Below are 22,477 nucleotides of genomic sequence, written 5' to 3' on the forward strand. Positions count from 1 at the left end.
TTAACTTTTTGAGGAACCTCCACACTGTTCTCCAGAGTAGCTGCACCAGTTTGCATTCCCATTAGCAATGCAAGGGGGTTCCCCTTTCTCTGCATCTTCACCAAAATCTGTTGTTTCTTATGTTGTTAATTTTAGCCATTTTGACAAGTGTGAGGTGATATCTCATCATGGTTTTGATTTGTAGTTCCCTGGTGATGAATGATGTTTAGCATCTTTTCATGTGTCTGTTGGCCATCTGAAAAAGTGTCTATTCGTGTCTTCTGCCCATTTCTTAACTGGATTATTTGTTTTTTGGATGTTGAGTGTGATAAGTTCTTTATAGAGTTTGGATGCTAACTCTTTAATCAGATATGTTGTTTGCAAATATCTTCTTCCATTCCATAGGCTTTTAGTTTTTATTGATAGCTTCCTTTGCTGTGCAGAAGCTTTTTATTTTAATGTTCATTTTTGCTTTTGTTTCCCTTGCCTCTGAAAGCGTGTCTAATAAGAAGTTGCTATAGCTGAGGTCAAAGCGGTTTCTGCCTGTGTTCTCCTTTAGGATTTGTAGGATTTGTTGTCTCATACAAATTTTAGGATTGTTTGTTCTAGCTCTGTGGAAAACACAGGTATTTTGATTGCATTTAATTTGTAGATTGTTTTGGGTAGGACAGACATTTTATCGACGTTTGTTCTTTCAATCCATGAGCATGGAATGCTTTTCCATTTCTCTGTGTCCTCTTCAATTTCTTTCATAAGTATTCTGTAGTTTTCAGAATACAGATCTTCTACCTCATTAGTTAGGCTTATTCCTAGGAATCTTACCGTTTTGGGTGCAATTCCAAATGGAATCGATTTTTTAATTTCTTTTTCTGCTGCTTCATTATCGGTGTATAGAAATGCAGCAGATTTTCTGCACATTGATTTTATATCCTGCAACTTTGCTGAATTCATGTATTAATTCTAGCAGTTTTTTGGTAGAGTCTTTCAGGTTTCTATATAGAATATCATATCATCTGCCAACAGTGAAAGTTTGACCTTTTTGCTGATTTGGATGCCTCTTATCTCTCTCTCTTTTTTTCTTCTGATTGCTGAGGCTAAGATTTCTAGTACTATGTTAAATAGTAATGATGAGAATGGACATCCTTGTCTTCTTCCTGACCTTAGGGGAAAGGCTCTCAGTTTTTTCCCCATTGAGGATGATATTAGCTGTAGGGCTTTTACATATGGCTTTTATAATATTGAGGTATTTTCCATCTATCCCCTGCTTTGTGGAGGGTTTTTATCAAGAATGGATGCTATATTTTGTCAAATGATTTTTCTGCATCTACTGACAAGATAATATGGTTCTTTTATTAATGCAGTGCATCATATTTATTAATTTGTGAATATTGAACCAACCCTGCAGCCCAGGTATAAATCCTACTTGATTGTGGAGCATAATTATTTTATTTATTTTTATTTATTTATTTTTTTAAGATTTTATTTATTTATGATAGTCACAGAGAGAGAGAGAGGGGCAGAGACACAGGCAGAGGGAGAAGCAGGCTCCATGCACCGGGAGCCTGACGTGGGATTCGATCCCGGGACTCCAGGATCGCGCCCTGGGCCAAAGGCAGGCGCCAAACCGCTGCGCCACCCAGGGATCCCGAGCATAATTATTTTAATTTGATGTTGAATTTGATTGGCTAGTGTTTTATTGAGAATTTTTGCATCCATATTCATCAGGGATATTGGCCTGGTCTGTAATTCTCCTTTTTATTGGAGTCTTTGTCTGGTTTTGGAATCCCACTAATGCTGGCTTCATTGAATGAGTTTGGAAGTTTTCCTTCCATTTCTATTTTTTTGGAACAGTTTAAGAAGAATAGGTATTAACTCTTCTTTAAATGTTGTAGAATTCCCTTGGGAAACTATCTGGCCAAGGACTTTTGTTAGTTGGGAGACTTTTGATTATTGATTCAATTTCTTTGCTGGTTATGGGTATGTTCAAATATTCTATTTCTTCCTGTTTCAGTTTTGGTAGTTTGTCTGTTTCTTCCAGATTGCCCAGTTTGTTGGCATATAATTTTTCATAGTATTCTCTAACAATTGTTTGTATTTCTGTGGTATTGGTTGTTATCTCTCTTCTTTCATTTGTGATTTTATCTATTTGGGCCCTTTTCTTTTGGTGAGTCTGGATAGGGGTTTATCAATTTTATTAATTCTTTTAAAGAACCAGCTCTTAGTTTCACTGATCTGTTCTACTGGAGGTTTTTTTTTGGTTTCTACATCACTTATTTATGCTCTTTATTATTTCCTTCTTATGCCAGCTTTAGTTTGCTGTTCCTTTTCTAGCTCCATTAGCTGTAAGATTAGGCTGTGTATTTTAGCAAGACTTTTCTTGCTTCTTGAGATAGGCCTGTGTTGCAGTATACTTCCCTCTTAGGACTGCCTTTGCTGCATCCCAAAGATCTTGGACTGTCATATTTTCATTTGCTTCCATGTATTCTTTTTTTTACTTCTTTAATTTTCTAGTTAACCCATTCATTCTTTAGCAGTATGTTCTTTAACCTTAATGTATTTGAAGTCCCTACAAATTTTTTCTTGTGGTTGACTTCAAGTGTCATAGCATTGTGGTCCGAAAATATGCATGGTATGATTCAATCTTTTTATACTTGTTGAGGGCTGATTTGTGAACCAGTATGTGATCTATTCTGGAGGATATTCCATGTGTGTTCAAAAAGAATGTGTACTCTGAAATGCTCTGAATATATCTGTGAAGTCTATGTGGCCCAGTGTGTCATTCAAAGCCATTGTTTCCTTGTTGATTTTCTGCTTAGATGCTCTGTCCATTGCTATAAGTGGGGTGTTAAAGTCCCCTACTATTACTGTATTATTATCAATGAGTTTCTTTTTGTTTATTATTAATTGATTTATATATTTGGGTGCTCCCAAGTTGGGGACATAAATATTTACAATTGTTAGGTATTCTTGATGGATAGACCCTTTAATTATAATATAATGCCCTTCTTCATCTCTTAGTACAGTCTTTGTTTTAAAATCTAGTTTGTCTGAGGGATCCCTGGGTGGCTCAGCGGTTTAGCGCCGCCTTTGGCCCAGGGTGTGATCCTGGAGTCTGGGGATCGAGTCCCACATCAGGCTCCTTACATGGAGCCTGCTTCTCCCTCTGGCTGTGTCTCTGCCTCTCTCTCTCTCTCTCTCTCTCTTTCTGTCTCTCATGAATAAATAAATAAAATCTTAAAAAAAAAATCTAGTTTGTCTGATAATAAGTATGGCTACTCCAGCCTTCTTTTGATGTCCATTAGCATGATAGATTGTTCTCCTTATCCTCATTTTCAATCTGTAGGTGTCTTGAGGTCTAAAATTATTATCTTGTAGGCAGCATATAGATAGATCTTTTTAAATCCATTCTGATACCCTGTGTCTTTTGACTGGAGCTTTTGGTGATTTTTCTACACTCAAAGAGTCCCCCTTAACATTTCTTACATGACTGGTTTAGTAATTATGAACTCCTTCAGTTTTTGTCTGGGAAACTCTTTCACTCTCCTTCTATTCTGAATTACAGCCTTGCTGAATAAAGTAATCTTGGCTGCATATTTTTTCTCATTAAGCACATTGAATATATCCTGCCACCCCTTCCAACCTGCCTAGTTGCAAACCTGATCTATCTTACCTTGCAAGTTAAAGACTTTTTTTCCCCTTGCTGCATTCGGGATTCTTTCTGTGTCTGTTTATTTTGTAAATTTGACTATGATAGGCCTTGGCAATGGTTGGCTTTTGTTGAATTTATTGAGAGTTTTCTGTGCTTCTTGGATTTTGATGCCTATATCCTTCCACAGATAGGGAAGTTTTCACCTGTAACTTGCTCAAATAAACCTTTTGCCCCTTTTCCTCTATCTTCATCTTCTGGGACTCCTATAATATGAATGGTATTCTATTTCAATAAGTTGTTGAGTTCCCTAAGTCTACCTTCATGATCCATTACTTCTAATCTTCTGTGTCACTGATTCATTCCTCTGCCTTATCTATCCGTCATTTTTATGGCATTCATTTGGGCTTTTTTTCAGTTAAAACATTTTTAATTTTGGCCTGACTAGATTTTAGTTCTTTTATTTCTGCAGTAAGAGATTCTCTAGTGTCATTTCTGCTTTTTTCAAGCCCAGTTAGTATCCCTATAATTGTTTTAAATTCTCTTAAATTTGTTCTTTTACTTTTGGGGTAAAAACGGTTATCAGTGATTTTTTGCCTACCAGTATTCTCACCCCTGTGTAGTTTTGTCCCACCACACGTGAATAGGGATGATCTGTGTAAACAATAGATTATTACAGAAATAAGAGTTACGAATTCTGAGGCTAGATCAAAAAGAATTAAAGCTTCTTTCTTGTTCTCATAAGATCATTTACTCTTGGGAAGACAAATTGTCAGGTCATGAAGACACAGTACATTTTCCATCTGTTTTGTGAGCATGACTTTTCTGGCATGATTTTTCTTTTTTTTAAATTAAGGTCTCCTTATTTGGTCTTTTTCCCCCTCTCTTAAAACTTTTTATGAAATTTAACCCATTTATGATGATTATTTTATAAAATTATTTTTTCATGAACTTTTAGAAAGGGACATAGGATTTAGAATTTTTCTAATGTGAAGTTTGAGAGCTCTTTTTTTCTGTCTTCATTTGTTCTAAAGTATGGCAGCTTAGCTTCTGACATTTCCTGGCTCCTTCTTCTTCCCAATTTTTATATAGAATTTTTCTTTCCTTTGCTTTTACTTCACTGCTCAATTTGTCTTTTTTTTTCCAGATGTTTATACACAGTGTAAAGTTTTATCTTGAAAGGTGACTTTGGCATATTAGTTTTGAGAGTTAATGAGTTCCAGACTGCTCCAGCTCCTTCAGAATTTGTTGTAAATCCTTTGTACTCATCACTATGAGAGTGGGAGAAATCTTTTCCAGTTCCAGTTTCTGAATTGGCTCACCAAGCTTTTGAGTGAATACTCTTTTTTGTTACTTTGAAGTTATTTGGTTTATCAGATGCCTCAATGTTTTCCTCTGATTTCTCCTCCACAGATGGTATTACCATCTCATGTACCTACTGGGAGTTTATGAGTATCTCCTGATATTTTAGAGTTCATGGGAATATCTTGTCATTTAATTTGGTTGCAAATAAAAAATAATTTGGTTGCAGATGTTTCCCATGGATTTTTTAGTATTGCTATTTTAGGTAATTTTTAAAATTGTATTTCAGTATAATGTACTTTAATCTTAAGTTGTACAGCAAAGTGAGTTTTTAAAAAGTGAACCCATGAATGAACAGCATCCAGGTCAGAGACATGACAACCCAAAATGCCTCTGGTGCCTTCTTCAGTCACTACACAACTTACTATTCTAATATATAACAACATATAGACTAGTTTTATGTGTTTTTGAACATTTCATAAATGGAATCATATGGTATTTACCCTTTTGTATTTGATTTTTTCGGCTGATCATTATGTTTATGACATACATGTGCTTCCTTTTTATTATTATGTAGTGGGAATCAGCAAACTATAGCCCACAAACATATTCCAGACTTTTACATTTTAAATAAAGTTATATTGGAATATGGATAGACCTATTTGTTTGGCTATCCTCAAGCTACAACAGCAGAAATGAGCAATTGTGATAAAGAGCACATAACTTGCAAAGCTGAATATATATATGATTTGGTCCTTCTCTGTCTTTTTTTTTTTTTTTTTAAGATTTCACTTATTTATTCATGAGAGAGAGAGAGAGAGAAGAAAGGGGGGGGGGGGTAGAGGGAGAAGCAGATTCCATGCAGGGAGCCTGATGTGGGACTCGATCCCAGGTGTCCAGGATCAGGCCCTGGGCTGAAGGCGGCGCTAAACCACTGAGCCACCCAGACTGCCCTGATTTGGCCCTTCAAAGAATAGTTTGCCAATCCTTGCTTTATAGTATTTCAATAAATATCAAAATTTATCAGTTCTTTTTATTTGGGGCTAATACAAATAGTACTGCTATCAATATTATTATATATGTTCTTTGATGAACATAAATATGTATTCCTGTTGAATATATGCCTAAAAATGGAATTACTGAGTTATAAGGAATGTGTATTCTTCTATAGATGATACTGCCAGAGTTTTTTCAAAGTGATTCAGTATCAGTGGTTGAATGTTCTAGTTTTCTGCATCCTTGCTAACACAGTGTATTTTCTGGGTTTTATTTTCCCATTATAGGTATTCCAGAGAGTATGAATTGATCATGTATTATGGATTTGCTTTGCATATTCTGAAACCATCTTACCAGATGCATACAGTTTGGATTGTGGGGATTTTTTTTCTGGGTAATTGGCCTGTTTGTCATTGGGAAATGTCTTTACCTCTAGGAAAGCTTCTTGCCTTCAAGTATAGTTTGTCTGATATTATTATAGCCATATCAACTTTCTTTTGGTTAATGTTGATTGGTATTTTTCATTTTTTTTATTTTTGCCCCTTGTGTGCCCCTGTATTTAAGATGTATGCATTATATAGTTGAGTTTTGTATTACTCAGTCTTTCTCTTTATTTAGTATAATCATTTAATTACTGATGTTGTTGGGTTTATACCATCCTTCTATTTTTCTATCTGACAGATCTGTTAGTGTTTGTTTTTTCAATCTCCTGCGTGTCTCCTTTGACTGAGATATTTTTATTCCTTTTTCTCCCTCTTTTAACTCATAGGGTATATATTTGCTTATTATTATTTTAATATTGCCCTGTAAAATACATGTATCCTCTATTACAATCTAATACAATTTTTTTCTTTGCCAGTTTTTTGATGATGCTAAAATTTTAGAATACTTACACTCCATTTAAACTCCTTTCTTCTTTATTTATCTTTATTCCTTACTTCTTGGGTGTCCAGTTACATCTACTAGACCTTTCGGTTGTCTCCCAGTTTCTTACACTTCTTTCTGTATTTATCATTCTGTTTTCTCTTTTATTAGCATTTCCTATGAACCTATATTCTGCTTCACTGATCTTGGCTTCTCCTGTTTCCGATATACTGTTAAACCCATCTATTTAGTTCTTTATTTATCCTATTTAATGTTCAGATATAAACTATCTCTTTAATTTTTATAAATGCCAATGTTTCTGGAAATCCTTAACCTTTATGTATATTTTGTTCAACTTTTAATCTGTTTTTTCGAACATATTGATCATAATTTAAAGTGCTTATTTCCTCATTTTGATACCAGGCTTACACTTGTGATCTATTTCCTTTATCTTTTTTTACTCTTGCTTACTGGTTGTACTGTCCTGACTGTACCACTGATTTCATAGTTAAATTCTAGACATTTTTTAAAGAACTTTAAGATTTTTCCAGATGATGAGACATTTCCCTCTTTACTAGTCAGGTAGCATCAGGGGCTAACCTTGATTCAAAAGAGACAAAATTAGTTTGAAGCTATATTGATGTATTGGTAAATCTCAGTTTACCAATCTCAGTAAGGTAAATCCTTAATCAAACTTTCCTTAAATCTCACCTCACCTCTCTTTTTTTGATAATTAGCCTCCATTTCAAGTCAGAGTTTTTCAGATCTTTGTCTTCTGAAGAAACTGAGGCAATTTCTGTCCTACTTCTCAGGAAGTTTAGGTTTAGTTCCTTACATTTCCATACCAGGAACATTCAGAAAATATTCATGTATTTGAGTCCTTTCTCATCTCTGTTTTTATGACATCAGCTTTACATAGTCACCAAGATAGCTCCTGGTTTCTGTCTGCCAGCACCAGCTCTATGACCAGTTCTAGATGCTCCCAGAAGTCAAGTGCCCTTAGGGTAAATGTGATTGTAACTGGTAAGTAACAATTCACTACTTCTCAACGCTTTCAGCTCTCACTTGCTCTGTTACAAAAGTCTTTTTTTCCTGACAGATGTTTGTCTTTTTTTTTTTTTTTAAGATTTTATTCATTTATTCATGAGAGACACACAGAGAGAGAGAGGAGAGAGAGAGAGAGAGAGAGAGAGAAGCAGAGACACAGGCAGAGGGAGAAGTAGACTCCATCCCGGATCCGGGATCACTCCCTGAGCTGAAGGCAGAAGCTCAACCGCTGAGCCACCCAGGTCCCCAGATGTTTGTCTTTTAATTACCATCTAGTTATATGGCATGCATCTTTTGCATTCTAGTTTTCAACAAGAGTATTGGTCTGCTCTGAATTATTCTATCTAACCACTAAACAATATATGTTTTTATGAGGAGATTTGTGCCTCTAAATATTATGTTTTGTATTGGTACCATAACAAATTATCACAAGCTTAGTAGATCAAATTGATTACCTTACATTGCTATAGACCTGAACATGGATCTCACTGGGCTAAACTCAAGGTGTTAGCAGAACTGTTTTCTTTATAGTGTTTCCAGGGAAGGTTCAACTTTTGCATTTTCCAGCTCTTGGTGATCACCCACATTCCTTGGCATGTGGCCATTTCTCTCCATTTTCAGAGCCAGCAACATTGCATCCCCCTTGACTCTTATTCTTTTTTTTAAGATTTATTTATTTTTGAGAGAGAGAGAAAGAAAGAGCATGTGGGGGAGGCACAGAGAGAAAGAATCTTCAAGCAGATTCCCACTGAGTGAGGAGCCCATGAGATCATGACTTGAGCCAAAGCCAAGAGTTGGACGCTTAACCAACTGAGCCACCCAGGTGCCCCTTGACCCTAATTCTTAATCACATCTCCCCTCTGTCTGATCATGGCCATGAAAGATTTTTCTGCTTTTAAGAAGTCATTTCTTTGGGATCTCTGCGTGGCTCAGCAGTTGAGCTTCTATCTTCAGTCCAGGGCGTGATCCTGGAGTTCTAGGATCGAGTCCCACATCGGGCTCCCTGCGAGGAACCTGCTTCTCCCCCTGCCTATGTCTCTGCCTCTCTCTATGTGTCTCTCATGAATAAATAAATAAAATCTTAAAAAAATAAAAAAGTCAAATGATTAGATTGGGCCCACAGATAATCCAAGGTAATCTTCCCTTCTCAAGATCCTTATCCTTAGTCAAATCTACAAAATCCCCTGCTGCTATAAAAGGTTATGTATTCTTTGGTTCTGAGAATTAAGGCATGGAAATCTTTGGGTACCTTTCGTCTGTCAATCACACACTGTCGCTAACATTTTCCTACAGTTTCCTTCTCTGGCAATTTTTAAGGTATTTTTCATTGTCATTTCTTCTCAGCAGTTTAATATTATATACTTAGCTGTGATTTTCTCTTGTTTTTATCCAGTTTGGCCTTTGTAGTACTTCTCAGAAAGCACATGTTAGACTCGTTCTGTGTATACCCATATGCGCCTTAAGGTCTTTTATTTTAATTCCTGGACATTTTCTGATGGGTGTGTTTTATATTATGAATATATCCCAATTTGTGACATGCATGTTTGTTTTCTGAATAAAAGTCCTTTCGTGAAGAGAAGTTCTTAATATAGCCCAATTTTCCTCTCCTTTTGATTAGCGTTTTGGTTCACTTTAACCATGATTCTGAAGAAATTCCCCTATTTTAAAAATCTTTTATCATGTTACCTTTCACATTAGATCTACAATGCATATGAACTTGATCTGTATGTATAATGTGAGATTTGGATGAAAGTTTATTTTTTCCCCTATGTTTATGATCCATCATCCTTTTTCAAATGGCCATTTTTCCCTTACTACTCTGTTTACATGGAAATCGTTCTGGATTCTATTCTGTTTTATTATGACTGTACATAATGTGAAAAGAAAATCTTTCTGGATTTTCTTTTGTTTCATTCGTTTCTTTAATTCTAACATCATACTTTCTCAACTGCTACAGGTTTATACTCTTGTTATCTAATGGCAGAGGTTCTTCAGCTTTGTTCTTGCTTGAATTTCCATCTGGATTCCAAGATCAGCTTGTCTGTTTTAAAAAACATGCTATGATTTTATCTGGGATTACCTTGAATCTGTGCTTTAACTAGGGGAAAACGGACATCTTACTTCTTACCAATATTGAGTTTTCCAATCCATGAAAATGGTGTCTTATAAAATTAATTTAGATATTTAATTTCTCCCAATTATATCATAGTTATCATAGTTGTACTTCAGTAGATTTATTCCTACATGTTTGATATTTTAGTGCTATTATAAATTGCGTATTTTAAAATTGTATCTTTTTTTTTTTTAAAGATTTTATTCATACATTCATGAGAGACAGAGAGAGATAGAGGCAGAGACACAGGCAGAGGGAGAAGCAGGCTCCATTCAGGGAGCCTGATGTGGGACTCGATCCTGGGTCTCCAGGATCACACCCCAGGCAGAAGGCAGGCACTAAACCCCTGAGCCACCTGAGCTGCCCTAAAATTGTATCTTTTATTTGGTTTTGGTATAATGGCTGTAATAGATTTTTGTATAATGACCTCATTGTCAATGACCTTGCATTCACATATTAATGTTAATATATGGTAGTTTTCTTTGCATTTATATGTATAATATAATCTGTAAATAACGACAGTTTTATTTCTCCTTCTTTAATTTTTATGCCTTTTTTTTCTTTTTCTTGCCTTATTGCCCTGTGTAGGATTTCCAAAGCAATATCAAATAGATGTGGTGATAGATAGCATCCTGTCTTATTTGCCATCCAAAGAGGGAAGCTTTTTATAATTCAACATTCAGTATGATACATGTTATACATATTTTGTGGGTATTCTTTGGCAGATTACAGAAGTTTCTTCTATTTTTTCAATGAGGTTTTTTAAATTTCATTGTAAATGTATGAATTTTATGACATTGGGATTATTATATGCTTTTTCTATTTTAATATGGTAAATTACTTGATTATTCAAATGTTAACCCATGTTTGTATGCTTGGGACAAAACTCTTGGTCATTATATATACATCAAAGAAAATATTAGCAATCAAAACCAGTGAGATAGGATATTTACATCTAAGTTAATGATAGTGATTGGATTGTAAGTTCCCTTTCCTATAATGTCTTCCTTAAGTTTTGGTTGGTCTCTTTTTTTTTTTTTTAAGATTTTATTTATTTATTCATGAGAGACAGAGAGAGAGAGGGAGGCAGAGACACAGGCAGAGGGAGAAGCAGGCACCATGTAGGGAGCCTGACGTGGGACTTGATCCCAGGTCTCCAGGATCTCGCCCTGGGCTAAAGGTGGCACTAAACCACTGAGCCACCGGGGCTGCCCTTGGTTGGTCTCTTAAAAATGATTTGGGAGGGGTGCCTGGGTGGTTCAGTCAGTTAACCGTCCCACTCTTGGTTTGGGCTCAGGTCATACTCTCATGGGTCATGAAATTGAGCCCTATTTTGGGCTCCGTATTCCTTGGGAAGTCTGCTTGAAGATTCTCCCTTCCTGCCTCTCTCCCCACTTGTGCACACACATTTTCACTCTCTCTTTCTCAAGTAAATAAATAAATCTTAAAAAAATGATTTGGAAAACATTCCCAATCATTCTCTAGAAGAGCGTGTTTAAAATTATATCTTAACTGTTTTATATAAGTTTATCTTTGTAGGAGAGTTTTCTTTTTTTTTTTTTTTTTTTTTAAAGAAGTTTGCCTTTTATTTTAAAGTTAGGACTGGTTATTTTTTTTATTTTTTAATGATAGTCACACAGAGAGAGACAGAGAGGCAGAGACACAGGCAGAGGGAGAAGCAGGCTCCATGCACCGGGAGCCCGACGTGGGATTTGATCCCCGGTCTCCAGAATCGCGCCCTAGGCCAAAGGCAGGCGCTAAGCCGCTGCGCCACCCAGAGATCCCTGTAGGAGAGTTTTCAATAAAATTTAATTCGCTAATTTTATTTCACTGTGGCCAGATAACATACTTTGTATGACCTCAGTCCTTTTAAATTTATTGAAACTCATTTTATGGTTTAAGGTATGGTTTCTGCTAAAGAATTTGTCATGTATACTCGAGAAGAATGTATATTTTGCTATTGTCTGGAGTATGTTCTATAGGTGTTAGGTCTAGTGATTTATAATGTTCAAATCTTCCATTTCCTTGTTGATCTTCTGTCTTAATTATTCTATCCATTGTTAGAAATGAAGTACTGAAGAGTCCAACTAATATGTTGTAGGAGTTTCTCATTCTCATATTGTGTGAGTCAGGATTCTCCAAGGAAATAAAAGCAACAGAACAGTGTGTGTGTGTGTGTGTGTGTGTGTGTGTGTGTGTGTGTGTGTTTATATACACATATATGGACAGAGAGAAAGAGTTAAAGAGTTGGCTTATGCAGTTGTGAAAACTTGGTGAGCCCAAAATCTGATGAGATAGGCTGGATACTCAGGGAAGAGTTGTAGTTCAAATCCAAAGCAGTCTATTGGCAGAATTTCTTCTTGCTTGAGGGGAGGTTAGGATTTGGTCCATAAGGCCTCAACTGACTGAATGAGGCCCACCCACATTATGGAAGCAGTCAATCTTTTTTACTCAGAGTCCATACATGTAAATGTTAATCTCATCCATAAAAGCCTCATGGAAATGTCCAACCAAATATCTAGACACCATGGCTGAACCAAGTTGACATATTTAATTAACCATCACACAGATTTTTTCACACTTCACCTCTAGCAGTTTGTCAAAGTTAGCATTTAAGGGGCCTTGAAATGGTCTTCCCTTCAGACTTTATTATTCTCTACTACATTTATAATATAAACCAGGTTATAGAATTTGAGAAACCTTGGAGGGCCTTGCTGGCTAAGTTGGTTAAGTGTCCAACTCTTGGTTTTAGCTCAGGTCATGATCTCACTGTCATGAGCTCAGGCTCCATGTGGGGCTCTGTGTCCAGTGCATAGTCTGCTTCAGATTCTCTTTTCCTCTCCCTCTGCTCACTCTCTGTTTCAAATAATTAAAAAAATAAAATCTTAAAAAAAAGAATTAGAAAAACCTCAATTCAAGGTCAGCACTTCAGCTTTTTGTCCTTTTGTCTTTGAGCAATTCTACCTAAATTTTCTTTTTTTTTTAATAATAAATTTATTTTTTATTGGTGTTTGATTTGCCAACATACAGAATAACACCCAGTGCTCGTCCCGTCAAGTGCCCCCCTCAGTGCCCGTCACCCATTCACCCCCACCCCCGCCCTCCTCCCCTTCCACCACCCCTAGTTTGTTTCCCAGAGTTAGGAGTCTTCCATGTTCTGTCTCCCTTTCTGATATTTCCCACATACTTCTTCTCCCTTCCCTTCTATTCCCTTTCACTATTATTTATATTCCCCAAATGAATGAGAACATATAATGTTTGTCCTTCTCCGATTGACTCATTTCACTCAGCATAATACCCTCCAGTTCCATCCACGTTGAAACAAATGGTGGGTATTTGTCATTTCTTTTTTTTTTTTTTTTTTTATTTGTCATTTCTAATGGCTGAGGAATATTCCATTGTATACATAAACCACATCTTCTTTATCCATTCATTTTCGATGGACACCGAGGCTCCTTCCACAGTTTGGCTATTATGGACATTGCTGCTAGAAACATCAAGGTGCAGGTGTCCTGGCGTTTCATTGCATCTGAATCTTTGGGGTAAATCCCCAACAGTGCAATTGCTGGGTCGTAGGGCAGGTCTATTTTTAACTCTTTGAGGAACCTCCACACAGTTTTCCAGAGTAGCTGCACCAGTTCACATTCCCACCAACAGTGTAAGAGGGTTCCCTTTTCTCCGCAACCTCTCCAACATTTGTTGTTTCCTGCCTTGTTAATTTTCCCCATTCTCACTGGTGTGAGGTGGGATCTCATTGTGGTTTTGATATGTATTTCCCTGATGGCAAGTGATGCAGAGCATTTTCTCATGTGCATGTTGGCCATGTCTATGTCTTCCTCTGTGAGATTTCTGTTCATGTCTCTTGCCCATTTCATGATTGGATTGTTTGTTTCTTTGCTGTTGAGTTTAGTAAGTTCTTTATAGATCTTGGAAACTAGCCCTTTATCTGATACATCATTTGCAAATATCTTCTCCCATTCTGTAGGTTGTCTTTTAGTTTTGCTGACTGTATCCTTTGCTGTGCAAAAGCTTCTTATCTTGATGAAGTCCCAATAGTTCATTTTTGCTTTTGTTTCTTTTGCCTTCCTGGATGTATCTTGCAAGAAGTTACTGTGGCTGAGTTCAAAAAGGGTGTTGCCTGTGTTCTCCTCTAGGATTTTGATGGAATCTTGTCTCACATTTAGATCTTTCATCCATTTTGAGTTTATCTTTGTGTATAGTGAAAGAGAGTGGTCTAGTTTCATTCTTGTGCATGTGGATGTCCAATTTTCCCAGCACCATTTATTGAAGAGACTGTCTTTCTTCCAATGGATAGTCTTTCCTCCTTTATCGAATATTAGTTGACCATAAAGTTGAGGGTCCACTTCTGGGTTCTCTATTCTGTTCCATTGATCTATGTGTCTGTTTTTGTGCCAGCCGTCTTGATGATCACAGCTTTGTAGTACAACCTGAAATCTGGCATTGTGATGCCCCCAGCTATGGTTTTCTTTTTTAAAATTCCCCTGGCTATTCGGGGTCTTTTCTGATTCCACACAAATCTTAAAATAATTTGTTCTAACTCTCTGAAGAAAGTCCATGGTATTTTGATAGGGATTGCATTAAACATGTAAATTGCCCTGGGTAACATTGACATTTTCACAATATTAATTCTGCCAATCCATGATCATGGAATATTTTTCCATCTCTTTGTGTCTTCCTCAATTTCTTTCAGAAGTGTTCTGTAGTTTTTAGGGTATAGATCCTTTACCTCTTTGGTTAGGTTTATTCCTTCTACCTAAATTTTCTTTATGTTATGAACTAGGAAGTCATTAGGGCTAACGGATTTGTCCAGATTAATAATGAATATTATTATTATTATCTTTAATAATGAATATTAGAACTAATGATCAAATTCTGTTTGAATTCTTGTCCATATACACAATTAACTCTAATGTATTGAATATGTTAGAAATAAAATATACTTTACAGGTATTCTAACTATATATAAAAATTTCATGTGTTTGAGAACGACAAGTATATATTTTATTTAAACACTATGTAATTAGTGAGATTGCTGCCTTTTAGTTCTGGTTATGTTTTAGACCAACCACTTTTATCCCTAAATTTTTTGGTTTGCAAGCATAAGTAGATACTTTTTATTTCTTTCTCCCAGGGGTAGTCTAAGTAAGATGTCAATCACATGCATAAGGTGTAGTGATCATTTATGAAAGGAATCTTAAGAGAACATTTAACTTAGTGCCAAATTCAGGGAAGGAGAGCCCACAGCTTCTTTTAATAAGTTTTATTTTATTAATGACTTTTGCTGAAAGAAAAATGTTTCTTCATGGAATTCTGAGAAAATTTCTTTGGACTCTATTGTTTCAGAACACCTTCATAAAAAACCAAGTAGCTGAAATTATAGCTGAAAAATAGATGTAGCTGAAATTTTGAGCCTAATTTTCATATAGGAGAATAATCTAATGGCTTGGGATGGGGGTTTTGATTTCATTTGCATTCTAGGAGGCAGTATAGTGTAAATTAAGTTAGCTCTGGGTTTAAATTCCAGCTCTGCCACTTAATAATGTGTGACTTTGGCCAAATAATTTAACTTTTTGAATTTCAATACCTTTTTCATAAGGTCATTTAAGGCTTAAATGATACCCATGTAGAGAGGACCTAACTCAATCCTAAATATCTTACAGAAACTCAGTAAATATTGGTGGTGTCCATTTTTTCTGTGTTTACATGTTGGCAAACAGGAATGTTGATAAAGAGTAAGAGAGGAATCATTTCTTCTTTCCCCAGGAATGTATTCCCTGGCACTAATGAGAATGATACATCTCTCTAAATACTTACTTTACCAATAGTTAATAACTTATAATAAAGTGATTTGCCTCTTTGCTTTTATATAATTTGACCTTTAAAAAAAAGACTCTTATAAGAGATTTGTATATGTATTGAATATATATAAAATGTCACAAAAGATAGTCTTAAAATTTGAAGGAAATAATTATGAAGATCATCTGGTCCTTTTTGTTTCTTGGGGCAGTATTCCCGTCCAGGAACTTCTCGATCTAGACATGTATCAGTGCTCTGCCTGAATAGTTTTACAGATTGTGGTCTCACTTCCTCTTAAGACAGTAAACAACTTTGTTCTGCTGTCTGTGGGAACCATATCTTAGTCATTTTTTATCCCATAGGATAGTACGTACCCAACTCAAAATAGGATTTTATTTATTTATTTTTTTTAATATTTTATTTATTTATTTAGGATAGTCACAGAGAGAGAGAGAGAGGCAGAGACACAGGCAGAGGGAGAAGCAGGCTCCATGCACCGGGAGCCTGACGTGGGATTCGATCCCGGGTCTCCAGGATCGCGCCCTGGGCCAAAGGCAGGCGCCAAACCGCTGTGCCACCCAGGGATCCCTAGGATTTTATTTAATGAATAGCTGAGGTTCAGATTTTTTTAAAGTACTTTTATATTTTTTTCATATATAAACTTTAAAATTTAGTCAACATGTTTTATTACTCCTGGTCAAAAATTAATTTTTTCAACTGTATTGACAAAATTAAATAAGGAACATTGATTTATATTTCTGCATGATATCACTTATTATATAATCTAGAAATGAATAGCTTATTCCAAGGAGAGAGTTAAAAATTAAATACTATTTACATCACTTTCATTCAGTTCTTTGGAGCATAATCTATTTCTGAAGGTTGAAAACAATATATTTTAAAAAATATCTTATACTTTATTTTGCAGTGTCTTTTGCACTCATTGTCTGTAATGTTAATGCTCCACTTCACTGACTCATCAGACTGGACAAAAACAACCAACATCCAGCTATCTGATATTTAAGAAGATCATCCAAAACCTAATAATAATAAGGAAAAATGGAAAATAGAAGGACAAATATATGCCATCCAAACACTAACTAAAAGAAAGCTATTGTAGTTATAGTAACAGTAAATCAAAAGTTAAGGGAAAAAAGCATAAATAGATATAAATGGAGTTACTTCATAATGATAAAGGTTCAGTTAACCTAGAAGCTATAACAATTCTAAATGTATGTTCACATTTCCTGTGATTTTTAAACTTGTGTATTTTATTACTCCAATTTTTAATTGAATGCTCTCTTCCCAATTTCATGCTATCAGCAAATTTTTAAAAAACATTTTTCTTCATAATTTGTATTCAGCTGATTTCTTACATAAAATAAATGACTCCCTTATTTATACTAATCCCTGTAGCAATTTGTGCTTATAGATTCTTGTATTATTCAGTAGTCTTTATGTCTGTTCCTGTCCGACTAAGGAACAAGGGTATTGGCTAATAGTCTTGAAAGATATTTGATACTAAATTATATAAAACTACCATACATAAGAACATAATTGCAGTGGATGATATAGTTTACAATCCATCTCTTTAGAATTCTATTTCTTAGATCTTGAATGTGTCTATGAGAAGTTAAAAACAGGTTGTCCATAGAAGTAGCCATGTATTTTGATTCCAACTACCTTGCCTTTCATTTTTGCTTCTTGTGCCTTATTATTGCATTTTGGCTTATGAATAATAGGTACTTGTTAGAATGTTTACATCTGCATAAGTTTCCCAGGTACTTATTCTTCAGAGTGAAGGAGCAATCTTTTAGGAGTTCACATAACAATGTGGAAGACATTACCATATATCTTACTACATATCTTGACACAGTATCCATTCCTGTTCATTGATGCAAGAAACATCTACCAGGTTCTAGTCTTTGATAAGCCTTATTAGCAAAAGTATACTAAAATTGTATTTGTTTTATTGAACAGAGTAATGAATTCTCACCTACTTTTTTTTTTCTTTCCTAAGAAATCCGAGCATTTGATTCATTTCATATAATGGGGGAGAGGGAGAGCATTTCCCAAAGAAACATAGGCATTGTGTTAATTATAAAATGAATTAATGGAAGTCTTTAAATTTTTCAGGATGAGAGAGACCCAGAGAAGGAAGACGAACTGGAACTGAAAAGAGGTCTTTTATACAGAGACTCTGCCTACGACAGTGACCCAGAGTATAGGTATGAGCCAGATTAATGCAGTGTGTAGAGACCTTTCTCACAGTTGGCATAAATATAACCTGCCTTTTAATGTGTTGGATTTGTGGGAAATTTAGACTCAATTTAATCATTATTATTTATTTATGTTTAACAGTATAAAATCCTATTAAAATACTTTAATGATTACATTACTGCAACTTTTCCGTGAAAACAAATATAGTCAATTAAGAGTGATACTTTTCATTTTACTTAAGATTTATGGTGTATTTATCCTGCAAACCCAACATCTCCAGGGCATATTTATTCTCATTCAAACAACAGTTTACATAATTTTAGACCATGAGCAACCTTTTTTGTTTTTACTAACATAAGAAAAACTGTTCTTATAGCCTAACATTTTAGTAATAATGTTAGTAATAACAAAATTTTTGCAAGATTATGCTAGCAAGTGTCATGAAGATTTTTTTTAAGATTTTATTTATTTATTCATGAGAGTATGTACACAGAGAGAAAGAAAGGCAGAGACACAGGCAGAGGGAGAAGCAGGCTCCTCACAGGGAGCCTGATGTGGGACTTGATCCCAGGTCTCCAGGTCACGCACTGGATTGAAGGCGGCACTAAACCACTGAGCCACCTGGGCTGCCCGATGAAGATTTTTAAAAGCTCTGTGTCAGTTGCCGTAGAAGGTGGTATTAAAAGCTGAATGTAAATTGTGAGTTTATGTAACTTAAGGTTCTCTGAATCCTTTGGTGCTATACCACTGATGACCACATGGCTTCTACCTTCTTCCTGAGTTTCTGGAAAAACAAGTATAAGAAAAAAAGCTCCAGATAATGGAATATGTTTTATTGCTAATTTGAGTTTTGGCCTGAAGTTTCTGATCTTTACCCTGGTAAGTTAGGCTAGATATCCTGTGAACATGTGAGAACTTCTTTTGCCGCTTACACAGAGTATAAATGTCAACTCATCTCCCAAAGATACTGCTTTGCAACCAACAGGCAACCTTGGCCTCTCATTAAGGGAAGTAAGGGAAGTAGCATATTACAGGTGAATTTGTAGAAGCAAAAAAAAAAAAAAAGAGAAGAATTTGTAGAAGCAATCCAGCCAGGAAAAAGGAGATCCAAGAAAGTCCACCCCTTGAAGAATTACCTTTTATTATTATTTACTTAAAACTCTATTCTCCAGATTGCTACTATATGGATTGACATTTCAATTTTGGTTCTTAATCCATATAGTTAATTCTAATTGGGTAAGAATGAATAGGATTGATAAAGGAAAGTGTCTGTTTTTTGTACTTCTGTATGCATAATAATGACCTGAGTTGCATCTTAAAAATACAGATTTAGTTTTCCTATGCCCTTGGGTTCTAAATCTTTACCTATAGGTAGAGACCTAGAAACCTGCATTTTAAGAAATATCATGAATGCTCCTAATGTAGCTAGTGTAAGAACCACATTTTGAAAAGCACTGTTACCAAGCAATGTTAATGGCTAAGCTTTTGATTACCTGAGATTATTTTGGCACCTCTCAAGTAAGAGTTAAGCAGAGTATCAGAAAAGTTCTGCTTACACATTTTTAAAGATTTTTTTATATTCCTTGTCACTTCTCTTATGTACATATTCAGACTGATAGAACCAAGTGGTCAGGCCTTCAAGACCTTTTATAAGAGTATATTTGATATTAGCTCCAGAAACTACTGAAATGATCAGAATATTATTTTATCCCTAAGTCATATTATATATTAGGCCAAGGAGTCCCTCTCCTACTTTCCATCTCAAAGATGAGAGAACCTGCCCTCAAAGTGATCACCCATTTGCTTAAGGCTTCCATCAGCAGAAATCAAGAGATTTGGGATCTTTGCTTAATATCACCCCTCTGCAGACACACATTGACACAGAGGTCCTGAAGAAATCTGCATGGACTCCTGGAATGGCTGAGTGATGAGCTTAGCAAATCTTCTCTTCCCCCAAGCAACAACTAGATAGAATTGTCAAAAACAAAAATTTTTAGGACTTTGAAAATTAACCAAAGGCATATAACAAATTGAGAAGCATTTCTCAAGAAAGTCTGCTGAGCCTTAATAAGGGCAATAAGGAACCTAGGGCGTTTTGCCTGGAACTCCCCATACCCAGCTCCTTAGGGCAGTCATGCTAAAAGACTGGGCAGCTCTGCTGACAGAGGAGGCTGACTATATGGATCAGAGCATGGGAAATCCCATGTGCATGGAGATGAATAGAGACAATAATGATCCCACTGGCAAAGTAAGAGAAGACTGAGGTCTCACTACTTGTTGGGACAGACAGCAAAGATCCAGGGACCAGCTACCCAAAGTTGGTCTTGATAAAGTTGTACTTATCCCTGGTAGTCTGGAACATTATGTGTATGTGTAAGGTTGTAAATATGTTCAGGAGAAACTAGAGAGGGCCTTTGGAAGCCACTAGTCCATGGCTGAATGTGAGGCCTTGTGAAAGCAGAAAGTAATATCCAGGACAGACTTGTAAACTGGATAAACTTTGAATGTATATTCCAAGGCACACATAGATCCATTAGCAAAAGATGGAAAAAGCCTTTCTGACCAGTCATTTGCTCGTCACCAACCTATGCTGACTCAGGAGCAGCCCCTATGAGTCCAAGCTTAAAAGTAGAAACAATATTTTTCTAAAAAAGAAAAGGAGTAAGAGACACCAGAAACTATACAGGACAAGGAAAACAGACTTAAAGTATTAGTCTAGGCAGGACACTAAACAAATAATCAAAAACAAAGCCCTGGTAAGGTCAAAATGTGCAGCTTTTGTCTAAAATATTGTTTTTTGACAAAAAATTATGAGATATACAAGAAATAGGAAAATCTAACCAATACAATTGAAGAATGAATTACTATAAACTGTCTCTGAAGAGGCTCAGATAATGGATTTAGCAGCTATGTTCAAAGAACTAAAAGAAATCCTGTTCAAAGAATTAAAAGGATATAAAATGGCAGTGACTCATCAAAGAATATCAATATTTTCCTTAAAGATTATGCCCAGGACTCAGTATTTTATCTTATTTTTTTAAAGATTTATTTATTTATGATAGACATAGAGAGAGAGAGGCAGAGACACAGGCAGAGGGAGAAGCAGGCTCCATGCCGGGAGCCCAACGTGGGACTCGATCCCGGGTCTCCAGGATCAGGCCCTGGGCCAAAGGCAGGCGCTAAACCGCTGAGCCACCCAGGGATCCCCAGTATTTTATCTTATGATCGAGATATGCATTGTGCTTATCATCCATGGAATATAGCAGAGATTCAGTGTTTTCTGTAGAAAGAGCAGAATGGGAAATTGAAGTGCCCGTTTACTGTATGCATTAGCCTATACATTCTAGCCTATACATGGAAGTCCTATGTCTTCCATCATCTTTGAGTATAAAATTCATTTGGAAGAAATTTGTTATCAGAGAGTTGTTAAGTAACCTTTTACTTCAAGTACTTTGGGATTAGGAGCTAGATTTTGGAAAGAAACTACTACCTAGGCTGACTTCCTTCTCATATTGCCTATCTTTTAGAAAATTTTAGGGTGCCTGGGCAGCTCAGTTGGTTGAGCATCTGCCTTAGGCTCAGGTCATGATCTCGGGACTTAATATTGACTCCTAGGATCAAGCCCCACATCCAGCAGAGGATGGCTGGGGCTGGATGGCAGGCTGCTCAGCAGGGAGCCTGCTTTTCCTTCTCTGCACTACCTCATGCTCTTTCTCACTATCTCTCTCAAATTCTTAAAAAAAAAAAAAAAAAAAAGAAAGAAAGGAAAATTCTAGACATTTGCAGTGGTAGCCTTATCAGTTCTCAGAGTGCTGAGATACTTTTTAGTACCTGCTATGTGTATTTCAAATTTCTTCAGTTTTCAGGATGTTTAAATTTCTCCATACTGTTGTGTACTTTTGACATAACTACTTTATTGGAATGTTAGTCCTAATTAAAAACCATATATGAGTGATGCTTCATACAGATGGGAACTGGTAACAAAAAGAAGTAAGGATAAAAATAATTTTAAGTTCATTATTAGAATGTGAATTGACCTTTTAAGACTATTGCCTAAAATTTTTAACCAAATCTTTTATGGAACTATTCAGATAAACTATTTTCTATTTACTTATGCATATTTTTCAGATTACTAACAGTAGAAATATGCTCAATATAATGTTTTAATTGTGAAATTATTTGTAACAGAACTGAGTAATTTAAATTTTGACTATATATGTTTTTAAGTTTTTACATATTCCAGAATAGTTAACATACAATGTTATCTTAAGTTTCAGGTGTACAGTATAGCGATTCAGTAATTCCATGCATCACCTGGTGCTCATCACAACAAGTGCTCTCCTTAATCCCCATCACCTTTTTCACCCATCCCTCACCTCTGCCCCTCTGGTACCTAGCAGTTGACTATATATTTTTGAATAACAACAGGCTTGACTATAGTTTTCATCTCTTCCCTCTGGGGCACTATCTGATTAATCTGATGAATCTACTAA

General features: G+C 35.8%; 1 protein-coding gene across 3 annotated transcripts in view; it reads left to right on the forward strand.

Moving 5' to 3' along the window:
* The window catches only part of SPATA6 (spermatogenesis associated 6), a 145,931-nt gene that overhangs the window by 115,546 nt on the left and 7,908 nt on the right, over window positions 1-22,477 (forward strand). For all 3 annotated transcript variants that reach the window (XM_072772211.1, XM_072772212.1, XM_072772213.1), the window contains one exon: window positions 17,901-17,992. In XM_072772211.1, the coding sequence (XP_072628312.1) occupies window positions 17,901-17,992 (92 nt within the window). The remainder of the gene's footprint in view (window positions 1-17,900; window positions 17,993-22,477) is intronic.

Source organism: Canis lupus, chromosome 13 (assembly GCF_048164855.1).
Source record: "Canis lupus baileyi chromosome 13, mCanLup2.hap1, whole genome shotgun sequence".
Taxonomy (NCBI): domain Eukaryota; kingdom Metazoa; phylum Chordata; class Mammalia; order Carnivora; family Canidae; genus Canis; species Canis lupus.